This window comes from Piliocolobus tephrosceles, chromosome 1, assembly GCF_002776525.5.
Source record: "Piliocolobus tephrosceles isolate RC106 chromosome 1, ASM277652v3, whole genome shotgun sequence".
Classification (NCBI taxonomy): domain Eukaryota; kingdom Metazoa; phylum Chordata; class Mammalia; order Primates; family Cercopithecidae; genus Piliocolobus; species Piliocolobus tephrosceles.
Genome location: NC_045434.1, coordinates 61,803,747 through 61,818,814, shown reverse-complemented (window position 1 = coordinate 61,818,814; position 15,068 = coordinate 61,803,747). Strand labels below are relative to the sequence as shown.

At 51.8% G+C, this 15,068-nt stretch overlaps 1 protein-coding gene across 2 annotated transcripts in view; it reads right to left on the bottom strand.

Annotated features, from left to right (window-relative positions):
- Nucleotides 1-15,068, bottom strand: part of NFASC (neurofascin) — a 197,011-nt gene that overhangs the window by 33,047 nt on the left and 148,896 nt on the right. Inside the window, exons 11-22 of one of the 2 annotated variants that reach the window (XM_023186935.2) lie at nucleotides 14,393-14,524; nucleotides 11,746-11,889; nucleotides 10,939-11,050; nucleotides 10,406-10,572; nucleotides 9,810-9,957; nucleotides 8,437-8,561; nucleotides 7,512-7,556; nucleotides 6,150-6,251; nucleotides 5,659-5,856; nucleotides 4,779-4,849; nucleotides 3,199-3,421; nucleotides 1,078-1,193 (exon numbers count right to left, since the gene is read on the bottom strand). In XM_023186935.2, the coding sequence (XP_023042703.2) occupies nucleotides 1,078-1,193; nucleotides 3,199-3,421; nucleotides 4,779-4,849; nucleotides 5,659-5,856; nucleotides 6,150-6,251; nucleotides 7,512-7,556; nucleotides 8,437-8,561; nucleotides 9,810-9,957; nucleotides 10,406-10,572; nucleotides 10,939-11,050; nucleotides 11,746-11,889; nucleotides 14,393-14,524 (1,583 nt within the window). Of the gene's footprint in view, nucleotides 1-1,077; nucleotides 1,194-3,198; nucleotides 3,422-4,778; nucleotides 4,850-5,658; nucleotides 5,857-6,149; nucleotides 6,252-7,511; nucleotides 7,557-8,407; nucleotides 8,562-9,809; nucleotides 9,958-10,405; nucleotides 10,573-10,938; nucleotides 11,051-11,745; nucleotides 11,890-14,392; nucleotides 14,525-15,068 lie in introns of those variants that run through there. The other variant, XM_023186936.2, reaches the window with a different exon arrangement.

Here is a 15,068-nt window from a genome sequence, read left to right as displayed (position 1 = left end):
CACGCGCCAGTGTCTCCCAGGCTGCCCGTGGCAAGGTAGGAAGGAGTCCAGACTTAGAGGGGGACCCATGGGGAGCTTTAGCCAGAAAAATCTCCAAGCAAGTAGGTTAAGGGTGCAAGTCAACTGTGGGGAAGAGCTCATTCAAGTGTACACATCACATTGCCTTCTTTCCCCTACTGGCCAAATTCATTTCCCAGGAAGAGACTAGCCTCTCTTGCTCTGCCTCCAACTGTCCATCAGCCAACTCTTGATGACCTCTGAGGCCACAGAACCTGCATTAATCACAGTTACTGCCTCCCTCCCTCACTTTCCAGCCAACTTTTAATTAGTGCTACGCAGAAGGGAGCGCCGTGTATACTCTGAGTGCTCTCTCTCTTCTTCCCATCCGAGCTCACCCTTTTGAAGAGGATGGACGATTGAGCAGAAACTGCTCTCAGGCAGGGAGGACCCAAGAGAAGCCAAGGGCCTTGAAATTCCGTATACTAGGTTATCTGGAGTTGGCTGCGACAACAGGGAGGGCATTTGCATGCTTTCAGTGGCTTTGCCTGTTAGTTGTGGCTTAGGAGATAAGGAGCCCAGTAGGGGCCATTGGGAGAGGGGAGGGGTGTAGCTCAGCGGTGCCTCAACACTGCTCTGAAGATACATGTTTGCCCACTCATGCATGTATTCCAAACGCAATGTGCTATGCAACACCAACCCAAACCCACAGCCTTTCACGTGATTTTCTGCTGAGCAGAATCTCTCAGCATATCTGCTGGACACATCTGTGTGTGTGTGTGTGTGTATGTGTGTATATATATATTATATTATATATATAATATACAATTTTTAAAATTTAAATTTAGTGGGTTTTAATTTTAAATCCAGATATATGTGTATATAAAATACATCATGTATATAATTTTTTTCTGGGTATATTTTTGAACATCTAACTCTAGACATTATCTTCTTAAGTCAACCCTGGATTCAATAAATATCCCTAGGATTTCTTTCAAATATCTTATGCCCCGCATTTGCTACCCCTGGCCCTGGTTAGTGAGCTGGGTGGTTAGGTGAGTCCAGAGCTGGCTTCCTCACTCGGTACTCTCTGAGCTGGCCCTGGACCGTGTCGGAGTAGACGCGGTTCCACTGAAGGCTGATGGCTGTGCTGTTCATGACTCGGACTTTAACTTCAGTGGGCGCAGCCCTGGGATCTGCAATGTGTCGGGACAGAGAGTTGGTTATACAGGCAGGACTCTAGGGTTGCTTCTGACTTTTTCTCTGCTGGCCTCGACCTGCACTCCACTCAACACTGAGCATTCCATGAGGGCAGGGGCCATGTCTCCTCCATCAGACAGTGCTTGAAAAGGTGGTGGGGAAGGCTCAGGACAAAAGGGTGGCAGTCCAGGTGGAAGAGACGCTGCCTACATGTTTAGAGGGCAGTCATTTGCCCCCTCCTGTGCTGGGTAGTTTCCATCTGCCCCTTCATTTCATCCTCCACCCTTCCTCACCCTGCCCTGTGTCCTGGGGGGTTGCCCTCGCTGGACCTTATCAGCGGGGCTCCCATGTTCTCAGGCTGCCAGATGGGTTTAGCCAATAGCAGGTGCCAACAGGAGGCCCCAGGGCAGGAGGAGACGAAGGGTGGGTACCAATTCCCCTGGGTTCCTCTTTGCTGGGCTACAGGTTGGCAGCCTTGTACTCTTCTACCTAAGGCCATGGCTCCTGAGGGTGGTCCTTGCAGGCTGTGGACTCATTTATCCCCGTCCATGGAGGCTCAGAGTGGTATAATGGCTTCCTACTGCTGCCAGCCTTTAAGGTGGATCACATATCTTGCCGTTTTCCCTCTAAGTCTGTCCACACATGATAAATAGTACCTTCTGAGAGTGCGTCTGTTTCCTGGCAGGAAACATTACCCACAGGTTGAAGATGCTCTAATCTAGTTCAGGAAGTGATTCTGACCCTGCGACTACCTGGAAAGGGAAGCCCTCTCCCTCCCCTGTAACTGATTCTTGTCCCTGTTTTCTCCACTCTGCTGCAAAAGCAGCTCTGCCTCGTCCCCTCTAATCCATCAGAGCATGGGCCGCAGGGTAGAAGCATACAATGGAAACTGTGGGCTGGTCCATGAAATCCATGACCAGATGCCACCCTTTCTGCACTTACCATCCAGTAGTACCACTGGGCTCCTGTCTGAAGTGCCTGCCACCATGGAGGTGAGGAGTGGGATGGACAGAGGACCTGCTGACCCTCTTTGCTTATCTCCCTTGTGAGTCCAATCCATAATCACCTCTGGGAAAGTGGCGCCCAGGGCCCACCCCTGCCTTCCTCCATCTCACTGTTAGGAACGCCATGGGCCCTACTCTTGACTGCTCCTTCGAAGTTCCCCCCACCCAGCACTGTCCCTCCTCCCTTCCTTCTGCCCACTCCATCCACCTACATGACCTCTTCTCCCATCAGACCCAGACCCAACAGGGCGCAAAGGCCCTCAGCCAGGAGGGGACTCTGTGACATCCCTGCTTTGTTTAGCAGCCTACGGGACTGATGTGCTGGGGACAGCAAGGCCACCACCGTCTGGGAAGCCAGGCATATATGTCCATGTATATGATCAGAATCTTGTTGTTTTACCAGGGGCCAGCCCCCAAAGACCTTCTCTTTCTGTGCTCAGTTCCCAGGGCTGGGAGCCGCAGCGGGAGCACCAGCAGGGGCTGGTCTGGGGCGCTCCTGTCTGGTGCTGAGGAGGCCTCCCAATCCCTCAAGGCTTCCCTGGGGGAACCTCTGGCCTGCTGCCCTGCTTCCTATGGAGGTGTCTAATTATAGTTCTTTAGGATGGGCTTGACGTTTTTCTTGGTACTAGCATGGCTTAGCAGTGAGGCAGACTGCCAGGGGATCGGAAGACCTGAGCTCTGTTCTCAAGACCGACGTTGATGACTATGGAACACTGCTGAGGGTTTTCCCTTTTCTGGGCCTCAGTTTTCACATCTGTGAAATGACAGCTCTGGACTGGGTGATGACATTCAGTAATTCCAACTATGTTCGGATGATGATATTTCCACTCCTGACATGACTGGGTGCCTGTCTGCTCTAGGTCACTACAGGACATTTCTCCTTCCTGGGAACCGGCTGTCTTCCCATGCCCACCCCAGGTTTCTTGGCCTGTCAGCATGGCCTCGTGCGACCTAGCCACAAGGGTCCTGGTTGGGGGATGGGGAGGAGACTACTCACAATCTTCTCCGGAGTAACCGATGACAGATTCTGGCTCAGGGCCCTTCCCGAAGTCATTTTCAGCCTGGACTCGGATCTCATAAGGTACGTAGACTGGGGTCTGCCCCACCACGTAGCGAGAGCCCCACACTGTGACGTTGTTCCAGGCCTCTCGAGTCTCTCTCCGCCTCCACTTGACAATGTAGCGTAGGTTGGGGCCAAAGGCCGAGGTGGCATTCATGGGCTGGGCAGAGGGACAGACAGGCTGGGGAGGCTGTCGGAGAGGGGCCCAGATCCACCCACAGCTTGCCCTCTCTTGCTGTGCCAGGCATCCCTTCCAGATATGCCCAACACTGGCCTGCCCCCTTGCAGGGTAGGGGAGACCACATCCCCCACACCAGTGAGTCCCCCAAAAGGCAAAGGTCCTGTGAACCCAGCAGTATGCAGATTTTCTGTGACAAACGCTTCGCCTGAGACCCAGTTACTCTGACTCTGAGAGTCACCCACATTTGCAGGTGCAAAGGTTTTATTTTCAACAAAACTCCTTCCTGTGGCAGGAGCAACAATAAATCAAAATATAGACAATAAGGTAAACTTCTCCAAAGTCAGAAGAAATGAATTGTGATTAACCATAGCATGACTCCTGCTAATGAACTCAAAATTCCAGAATGGATTTTAGTTCTACCAAATTTGTGTGTGTCTGTCCTGTCCTTCTCAAGAGGTCAGAGTTCTTTAAGCGTGAGTGTGATTCTGCTCTTTATTTTCTAAGAGCCTGTCCCAGGAGTCAGTCCCCTGGGAGCCTGCTATACAGAGCCATAGACCAGGGTCCTGAATCTGGGCTCAGTCCAGCTGCTGTTGCCCTGTTTGGCCAAGGCTGCCATGGGAGCAGCCTTCAGAAAGACAGGGAAGGTCATGATCCCAAACACTGCATCTCCCTGTTTCCATTACTCGTGGCAGAAGCTCAGAAATGTTAATATTTCAGTGGCTGTGTTTGCCTTCTCAGACTGGGAAGTGGTTTGGGAAAAAAGTCGTTTTGAGACCACATACTCCAATTTTGGTTTGGAAAATGTAGTCAGTGAGCCAGCATAAAGATGGGATTTTATAAGACCTGAGGGAGTCTTTGGAATGACCTACTCCATTCTTTGACCAAAAGAAAGCCTGTACTGGACACATCTCAGATGTTGGTCTCTCCCCAGCTCCCACAGATCTCCAGTGAAAGAGCCCTAGAACACACCAAAACTTGGTTTGGTGTTGTGCTTAGATGTTTTCTAAAGTCTAACCCCAGTCCCTCCTCCTCCAAGAGAAGTCTGCTTGATTTTGCTGTATCCTCTATGCGTTTTGCTAGACTGGCAGTCGGTGGACCCTACTCCCCTCTGCTCTCGTCTCCTCTCTGAAATCTTATGCTTAGACATTTGTCCTGTTTGGTTTCTGGATGCCCAACTCAGAGAGGAACTTGGTTTCTCAAAGAAGAATGGCTACCAAGACCAGCCAGAGAGTCTGAACCGCATCGTGGCCTCATAGTGTCGGGGCATCAAGGCAGAGGGGCTCCTGGTGCCTGAGGCAAGGGGAGCTGCTCCATCGGGGCTGGGAGGGCCTCTTACCGTCCACGTGATCTCCATGTTGTTCTTTCTGGTCCCCTCTCCCTTCACATCACCAGGATTGGACTCGGGGGCTGGAACCCAAACGGACACAGGTTCAAGTCCAATTTGTGCCTTACCAGGGCAAGGTAAGGAACCTTCCTCCGTCCCACCAGATGGGTCTGTTCTACGCTCCGAGTTTCTTCAGCATCTATGTATATGCTGGGTCTGGTGTGTAAATGAACTTACTCTGTGCATGATGCGCCTTCTGAGCTGAGATTTAAACTTCCAGAGCAGGGCTAATTTCTTGTGAATTGTAATCCTCTACCAGACAGCATTTATCATAAGGCTTTCTACACTGTGGGTGGTCAGTAAGCCAACTCAATGTGGATTAGCTCCTTTGTGGATTAGCCACTAAATGTGTTTCATACCAGACTGGCTTATCCCTGGCATTTAACATTTTTTTGGGGGGGCAGCATCTCCACCCTCTATGAGCTGGTATGATTTCAGAAATCCAAATATTACCCAAGAGTGTTAGGAAAAGAAATCTGATGTAATACCAATTTATATATTTCTCACACTGAATTATGTATTTCTGCTGTACCTCTTTGCCACAGCTCTCCCCTTTAAAGCAGATAATCAAGAATTACTAATAATAAAAATGGAAGTTAGCATTTATCATGTGCTTACTACATGCCAGGCATCATGGAAAGTACCTGAAACACATTCTCAAATGTTCACAACAGCTCTGTGATGTAGGTGTTATTACTCTCTGCTTTACAGATAAGGAGGCCGGGCCTTGGAGAAGTAACCTAAGCTCACACGGCTGGGGATTGGGGGGAACTCAGTGTGAGTTTGGGGTGCGGAGTTTCGGAGCCTTCTCTGGCAACCCTGGGGTACTCACGTGCTCCACTGGTTCGGTAGCGCTCGGACGGGAGGCTGGGGTGGCTGCTCCCAACCTCGTTGACGGCAATGACACGGAACTGGTAGTTGACATACGGGGACAGCCGGAGGACGGCTGAGTTAACGCTGCCGGGGTACTTGGAATGGTCATGCCAGACCCCGGGTTGGAACTGGTCTTCTTCAAACTGGACAACGTAGTCTGAGTGGGCAAGGAAAACAGAGCTGTTTCGGGAGCTCAGTTAGGAGTGGTCTTCTTTAAAAGCACTTCCTCCTTGGCTTCCGTTGATCTTTATAATCTCTCTCACACAAAGGCACAGGGAGAATTCTTCCCAAGGCTCAGGAAGAGACACCAAGGCCTCTGTACATTCTGAGGATAGCCCAGGGCACACATCAAGTGAGGTAGAAGTGGGACTGGAAACCAGGAAAGGCCTTCGGTTTAAGGGTGTTACCATCCCTCTTTTCCAGCTTTGGAGCACAGGGCCCCTGAGCTACCTGTGATGGGGCTGTTGTTATCGTCCCCAGGGATCCAGGTCAGCCGCACGCTCCTCTCGGCCAGGTCGGTCAGCTCCAGGTCCCGGGGCCGGTCTGGCCGTCCTGGTGGCAGAAGAAGACACCACGCAGGGCTCCTGAGTTAGAGCGGGTCCACCCTGTGACGGCCCCAGCCCTGGACAGCTCCCTGATGGGTTTAGGCCTTTGCTACCAGCCAGATCCAACCCCAGCCTGCCCTGAGGGGTGAGCACAGGGACCACTCCCTTCCCACAGGGGCCCAAGGAAAAACAAAGAGAAGACTCCTGAACGCCCAGCCCCCCAAAAAGAATGTCAATGGGTGTGGAACAAGGAATAAAGGGGATTATGCAGGGCACAGAGAGAACTGGGACCAATGCCATCCCATCTCGGTGGGTCTTCTGAGAGTGCAAGCATTCAGGAATGCCACCCATCATGAGACCTACGCTCACAACACTTAGGAAGGCTGATGAGGGAGTGTGGGATTCTGTCCCATTTTCTCACAATAATTGGCCTCTACTCTGTGTGTCAACGCTCTGAGTAGGGAGACCCCAGGAGAGGGCTTAGCCTGCTGAACAGGGCAGATGGGTTAGAGGAGTGGGGGCGACAAAGAGAGGGGACCAGACCAGGGAGGAGATGGAGACTTGGTCTCGGAATTTCCCCGATGGACAGCAGGACAGAGGGGCCCAGCAGGCTTGCAAACAGGGGTGAGGGCAGCACCTTTTTGGGGGCATGAATCTCACTGGGACTGCTTTAGTGGGTTTAAGTGCCATCCTGGCCTGGGATAAAGACATCCAGTGACTGAGTGGTAGGGGTAGGCAAGATTTTCTCTCCATCTTGACTCCCTGAACCAGATTTCCATCTTTCAGAGGGTCACTATAAGGACTTGGAAGGCAAGTCCCACAGGCCCATGTTTGTGTGTGTGTGGCATGTGTGCGTAGATTATAAATGGATAGAAAGCAGCAGATGCAGGGAGGCTGAACAACGAGTTTCCAGGTGATGTGAAGGGAGCAGGCTTTCGCTACCCTGCAAACAGGACCTTAAAGACTGCTTGGAGGACAGGCCACCCTGAGGGAGCAGTGAGTGTGGCTGGGGGCAAGGGATGGGATGAAACAGCAGCCGAGAACTTCCGAGCTCACCCTGTAGGGAGCAGGAAGCCCAGCATAGGGCCGTGCCCTGGGCTTGGGGAGGTGGATGTGGGCAACTGAAAGGAGGTCCCATGTAGCCAGGAGTGCTGTCCACAAACCTATACACTGTCACCCTTTCCCAAAGCGGCTTCCTTCTCCCAGACTCCACACCCAGGGTGCCAAGAGAGGGCACTGGCAGGGGACTGTGATTAGTGGGAATTACCTTTGGGCAGGGCAGCCAAACGGTTAGTTGGAGTGGCCTGATCAGCTGCAAAGGTAAGATGGGTTATCCAGGTTAGCAGGTTATCCAGCGTTAAAGGTGTTCTAGAAGGATGGGGGTAGGCAGCCGAGGCTTAAACAGCTGCCCCTGGGCTGAGGTGTTCTAGGCAGGGCTTTCCCTGTCCTTCCATGGGGAATCCTCTACCCTTATACAGGCCATCTGTGTTTCCTCCACATCTGGGGGCGGCACCTCTGTCTCCTTCCCATCCCAATGTGACTCTCGTGCCTGGGCCCACACTCCCTGCAACTGTGCCTCTCCACTGCACCAACGCTAGTGGCAGTAGGGCACCCACGGGGAGGCAGAGGTGACAGAGGACCTGCTTCCCTGGAAGGGAGAGGCCTCCTTCCTCTTGGTTTGGGTTAGCTTAGTATTTACAGTCCAGCCTGGGTGCAGGCCAGGAAGAGACGGCATCATCTTGCTCAGTGCATAGCACATGATGAAACGCCACCAAAACCCAGCAATGGGGCGGGAGGGAAAGGAAGGCTGGCGGAGGTCATTGGAAGCACAAACACAAACTCAGTCTTGCTTTAAGGATGGATTGTTTTAATTGACTTAGTGGTGGAGTTAGCTGTAAGGAAGGTAAAATGATCACAAGAAACCCGTCTACATTTTCTCTGTATCACTCAGGTCCCTTTCAGTTGAGACGTGGAGAAGTCACACTCCACTCAGGAGGTAACCTGTCCAGCACAGCTTGTTCTGAAACTGGCAGCTCCCTAACCCTGACATCAAAAGGCAAGAAGAGATCACCACGCCTGACCTGCCCACTTGACTGCAGGCATTGCCCTCAGAACTGTCCTGGGGCACTGCTTCTCTGGCTGCGGGGGAGGGGGTGGGGCTGATCAGTGCCAGGGTGAGCAGCGGCAGTTACCTAGCACAGTGAGGTAGGCCTTGGCCAGGTCTTGGTCTAGCTCGGTGCTGGCAACACACGTGTAACTGCCCTGGTCCCGCTCTGCCACACCAAAGATGGTCAGGGAGTCATCTTCCTTCTTCATCCTACAAAGGTACCAAGGAAGGGTTCGGAGGAGAGGTTAGGGGAGTGCTCAGGGCTGCCCACTCTTTTCTCCCCAGAGGGGGCTCTCGAGTCAGGAGGGCAAGGGAAGCTCCTTCTAGGGGATGTGAGGCTCTCTCTCAATGCTTTGACAGAGGCAAGGTCTTCACGGTCACCTGGAGCATTCATTATACTTGATGGAGGGGAACAGAGAGTGGGTGGAGCTCAAGTGGCCGTGAATCACGTTTTTCGCCTTCCAATTCCATACGTGTGCCTGCCTCTGTGCCTTTACTGTGCTGTGCACGCCTCCCAGGTTAGGGCACCATGAGGCCCGTGATCCCAAAGGCAGGTTGGTATTCCTTCTCCTCTCATACTTATAGCTTTGTCTGTCTTCAGCCCAGAGTTGTCTCCTCTGCACCCAGGCTCAGGCCAGCCTGACCCCTGGCTCCTCGGAACTGTCTCCTATAGAGAGGGGAGGCCGCAGAGCAGGATGGGGCTGTAGAGCTGTCAGCACCGAGTGCCAGAAGGTTTGCAGAGGGGGACACCCTCTGCAAAGAATCAAATGATGGCAAGAAACCACTGGTGCCATGTCCAGCTGCAGGGCCCTGCACAACTTTGCTCCCCCGAGATGGAAGAAGGTAAAGCAAAGTGAGCCCTGGGGAGGGAGGCTTGGAACAGCGGTTCTCAACCCTGATGCACACCGGAACCCCCAGGGGGACTTTTAAACACTGCCAGTGTCCTAAGTCCTACCCTACACCAGTGAAATCAGGATCTGAGGAGAGGGGCAGGCATGGGTGTAGTAAAAGCATTCCAGGTTCAGGCTGAGAACTGAGAGCTGGCTCAGATCAACCCTGCCCTCTGCTGAAGATTACGGGTACTGCAAATATGGCTGAAAGGCTGGAGCCTGGGATGCAGCAGAGGAGGAAAAGAAGACAAAAAGGAAATGGAAAAGAGGAGGAGTGAGGGGAGAGAGGGAGAGGAGAAGTGAAGAGATTGAGAAGAGGGAGACAGAGGAGGTGTAGGAGAGAGAAGCAGGGAGCTGCTGGGAGAGAGGGAGGTTGTGCAGGGTTGGGGAGGGGGTCTCCCCCGAAGTGGGGGAGTTGCCAAGGCCATCACCCCCTCTGCAGTAGCTCCTTGGTGACATGCATGACACGGGTTCCCTGTCCCTGTGTTCTTCCATGTGTCACCAACAGCAAGGAAAAGAAAATGTGCCTCAGACTAGCACTAGGAAGTGGGAAGGGAGGAAGAGAAACCTGTTTCCAATATAGAGCGGCTCGTCATCCTTCAGCCAGGAGACGGTGAGTTTCAGGGAGGGGTCATGCTTCACCCGACACTCCAGCTGCACCGTGGTGCCCCTTTTGGCCACCTGGTCCTCAGGCATCCGGTAGATCCTGGTGGGGTCTGTGGAGAAGCCCAGAGCACTCGCCACTGGCCTGTTCTCTTCCCAGCAACCCCATGCGGCCACACAGTGGCATATGCCTGCCCTCGAGGCCTCGGGCCAACTATGGAGCGGGGCACAAACAGTATGCTGTGGTATGAATGGAGCAGAGTTCTGGGTGGGTAATCCCAAAAGCAGGTAATGCCCCAAATCCTCTCCATCTGGCTCAGGAATATATGATGGAATTTCTGGGGTGGTAGTGGGGAGTTGGGGTGAGCAGAAGGTTTCCCTTCCCTAATTCTCTTTGGACCACACGGATCCTAAATGGACCCCACAGGTGCACACTGGGGAGCCCATTCCAGGTTAAAGATAGGTGTGGTGCATTTTCTACGTGAATATTGCATGTGGATAACTGCGAGCAGGGCCTCCTCGCCCCTCTCCAAACTCCCACTGGCGAACCCTCTCCTTTACCTTTGACCTCCAGGCGGACTTGGTTTTCAGCTTTGCCCAGGATGTTGGTGGCGACACAGGTGTAGATGCCCTGGTCCTCTTTGCGGATCATCTTAATTTCCAGACTGCCATTCTCATAAACATGGTAGTTGCCACCATCCAGGTTGCTTCCTTGCCCATTCTTAAACCTCACAACAGAGCAGCAGAACACACAGCATCCTGAGACAGGACCAGCCCAAGGGCAGGGGCAGCAGCCAATCAAGAGAGAACGTGGGGGCTGTGGAAGGAGCCCCATGCTAGGAGTCTGGAGCCCTGAGCCTCAGAGGGTCTGCCTCTAACCACCAGGTGGCCCTGGCAAGCCTCCATCCCTCTCTAGGCCTCGGTTTCCCATTCTGTACAATGAGGGGGCTGATCCAGATGATCTGCCACCTTCCTCCCCGCTTTGAATCTTTAAGATTCCTAGGTCTTGCTGAACACCTACTATGGGCCAGATGGGAAGGAGAAGATGAGACAAGTGACCCCTGCTGTGGAAGGCCCGGTCTCCTGGAACTTACCATCGCAGTGTGGGGATGGGAGACCCAAAGAAAGGGCAGTCCAGCCGCGTCCGGTTGTAAAGAATCACTCGAATGAGCTGGTTCCGAGGCGACAGCATCCGAGGCGGCACATCTGAAATTCCCAGAGAACCGATCTCGAGTACTGAGTCTAACTCTTCCATCTCTTCCCCCTCGGTCTCACCTCTGCGTGCCTTCTGCTTACAGCAGCTTCCCAAGCACAAGGCACCTTCCCCTATCAAACTTCCCTCCTTCAGGAAGCCCCTAGGGATGAGGTGGGGAAGGAGAAGCTTACTCCTTCCTCTGCCCTCAACCTACCCTACATTGAAATCCAGTTTTTGCAAAGGGTCTCCCCAAATTATCCAGCAGGTTCTGTAGCTGCCCCACCACAGCCCTAAGGCATTTCCTAGCTACTCCTCCCACCACCCTCTCCCTGCCCATGGGGTGCAGCAAATATACTCGGAACCATTTCCCACCGTGAGATCCAGCTGCAAACCCAGGGGAAATCAACATGGATACAGCAAGGAGATGAGACGGTCCCACTCTACCTCCTCAGGGGAGGGAGAAGACTAAGATTGACTGCTCTGATGGAATTAACTGTCTGCTTATCCAGCTTTGTGAATTTTAAGTCCTCCATCCCTCTTACAAAATTTTTCCCATCTCCATGTTTCCACTCTCCACCATCTTCTTACCTCACCCAGCTTGGCCAATCCCCGGAGAAGAAAGTGTGCCCCAGGACATAACCAAGCCCCAGGGAGACTGTGCAGTAGTGGGGAGGAGGGGGAGACAGGCTGCGAAGGGCACACTCACCCAGCACACTGACGAAGGCGTTGGCCAGCAGGTAGCCATGCTCGTTGGAGGTGTTGCACTGGTACACGGCCCTGCTGCTGATCTGGGTGTCCCGGAAGATGATGGTGTCTCCGGCTACCTCACGGTTTGGGTTCGGTGGTGCGGCTACAGACAAGAAAGAGACGTTCCTCATGAGAGATAGGAAGGGCAGGGTGAAGGGCACTTGAGGCTCTGGCCAGGGCTCCCAGGAACAACTGGGGTGCCGTGGGGAGCACCAGGTGAGGGGCCAGATGACAGGGCTTCTGGCCTCGCCAGTGCTGGGCTGTGTGTGACCTTCAGCCTTTCTCTGAACCTGTGGGGTTTATTTCTAATCTAGTCTAGAGTATGGAATATGAATTCTTGTTCAACCTACATACCCACTGGGCAGGTGTGGTTGAGAGCATTAGCTTTGGAAACAGAAAGCAGTTTGGGTTCTAACCACATCACTTACTACCAGCATCACTCAATCTCTGTGAGCTTCAGTTTCCTTGTCTGCAGAATGGGAATAACAGATCACCTCTTGGGGTTTTTGTGAAGATAACCTGAGATTTTATGCATGTACAAAGTGATGAACAGAAGGTCTAACACATATTGTTATTATCATTTGAATCCAGTGTGCATATATTTAAATGTGTTTTGAAAAGGACAAAGCAATATACAATAGACAGAACCTACCACCTTCCCATCCTCTAAAGAGAGCATGCTCCAAACATTCACAAACTTAAACCCATAAGCCAATGCCTCTTGAAAATGGCATGAGTCCTTATATTTGCCTAAGTTCACAGCTCCTCCCCAAAAATGTATCCTACACTGAGAGAAGATATTCTTGCCACAGTTCTAGTACTGCTGGCTTGGGATGCAGAGAGCAGAGGCTGGAGAGGGCTAGGGGTCTTTGTTCTGCCCACACTTCACTCTGGGATCTGGGGTAAATCAACAAACCTTTCCGGACCTCATTTCCTTCATCTGTAAGATAGGAAGAATCACTTCCACTTTCCCCTACTCTAAGGAAGGCTAAGATAAGAGAACAACGATGAGGTGTAAGACCAAACATTTTCTAGAAATGTAAAGAATTGCCACTTTTCTCATCTTTAACCACTAGAAAGTGACTTTCTTCCTAAGATTTCTGGACTAGCAAGCTGATGACTTAGCTTACAAAACGCATTCAAGATCACTCAGACCTGCAGGGGAAGTCAGTGGAGGATGCAGGAGTCGCCCTGCAGGCGCCACTCCACAGATAGCCAGTCTGAGCCCAGAAATGGGGAATCAGCAGATGGGAAAGGAAGACAAGGTTAGCATTCTTATCATCCATGCCTGGGTCACCAGTCAGTGAAAAGGGACCAAGGAAGGCAGTGCCAGCAACTTGTACACCTCCTTGCCTAGCAAATTCTCGTGCAACCAATTTTCCTCCCAGTCACTCCCCTTACATGTTCCCTGGGGAGAGTGACAGGTGACCTTTCCAGGGCTGAGGCTCAGTTGCAAGTCCTGGGCTGCCTTTATTGAATGGTGCTATAAAGTTTAGTGCAATTGCCTGCCTTACCCCCAAAGTCCTATTAAGACGGAGAGAACTGCAGAAGGCAGGCAGTGTTCATACCTCTGCTTGTAGCTGGGGGAGTAACATTTACTGGGGATAACTAGGTTCAGTACTAGCTGGTGCTGTTGTATTGCAGACTCACGGCAACCCAGAGCTTCACCACTTCCTAGCCATGAGATTTTGGGCAACTCACTGCACTGACGAGAACCTTATTTCCCCACCTTAAATGTTTGAGAGTATAGCCACAACAGGGGTGCAGCATCTAGCACAGAATGTGGCACACAATAAATATCTAAAAAGGTAAATTCTTACCCTCTCCTCTACCTGTGTCCCCTCTTCTCCACCTGCTTCTACCAGCTGCTGTTCTTGAGTTAGATTCTGAGTTCTTGCCATCTACATTTTCCCCATTTGGCTGACACCATTGTTTACATTTTCTCTGACCACTTAGAGAAAGTGAGGACAGGACATTTTGAAAAGTGAATGCAACCAGAGAGTCTATGATGTGAAAACTTGACCAAGGCCACTGATTATAAGGGGCCTTGGAGTCGTCTACTCCATCCACCTGGGCAGGACTAAATGTCCCCAAAGTCTAAGCATACTCAATAAACTGCACCTGTGCATCTGCTCTTCCTCATATCTAACCATAATATTTCACATCATTGTACAACCCTGCTTCTTCTTTTGCCCTCAGCAGAGAGCAGAACTTGAGTAACCAACAATGGGGTTACTGAGCTCTCCTCTACCTTCCAAGCCCCAGCTGTCACTCAGAGCGCAACCCCCAAGAGATGCAGCCACAGTCCCCAGGCCATCAACTGGGCTTCTTCAGGGGAAGAAAGCAGAGATTTAAAAAACCCCAAGACAGCAGAAATCCCTTAAGCATGGGAATATGACACAGAGTTCCAGGCTTCTTATACTGTAACACAAAGAGAGGGTAGGTTTCTTGGGATGTCCAAAAAGATAGGCAACTGAGGAGCAGCCACCAGTGGGCTTCTCTTTTCCTGAACTTCTAGTGTGACCAATACTGGCATAGTGACAGGAATCTGAAGCCTTTGATAGGAGAGAGATGAGAGTCAGATAGGACAACAGCTCGCTACTTACATTGCAAAGGTTCCCCATTCACCATCCACTGGACAGTGGGTTTGGGGTTTCCATTGGCTCGACACACCAGTCTCCCATCCTCGCCAGGAGCCAGGATAAGGTTCTTGGGTTCATCCAGCCAGTAGGGAGCAGCTGGAAGACATGACAGGCACAGGCAGGGGAGTTAGATGGCATGGGACAGGCAGAAGAAACCAAGCAGTCTCCCTCTAGTGTGGCAGGAGCCCCTGAGTCCCAGCACCAGGCGCTCACCACCTGCCCCAGGGCTTGTCCTCACAGGGATAACTTGGTCCAGGCTGTATCTGGCTGGCTTGGCTGCACAGATGCTGATCCGTCTATTTTGAGTTCACAGAACAATAGTTCTAAACTGGGGCTGCTCATTAGAATCCCCTGAAGAGCTTTTTTAAAAAAAGGGACGCTAGGACCTGTCTCAGACCTACTAAATCAGAATCCTCACAGGAGACCTGGGTGCAAATGCTTTTCGAGGTCACTAGTGTCTGCGGTGTGCATCCAATGGCTCCACTGCCAGGGAAGGTGGTAAAGCGGGCACTGTGCTGGTCCCTCTGGATCTGTGTTTTTAAGATCAGACCCTTTAGGAAAAGCCTTATATTCATTCCTTTAGGCACTGAACTTTGGTTAGAGTAGTTTTTTTTTTTTTTTTTTTTTTTTTTTTTGAGAT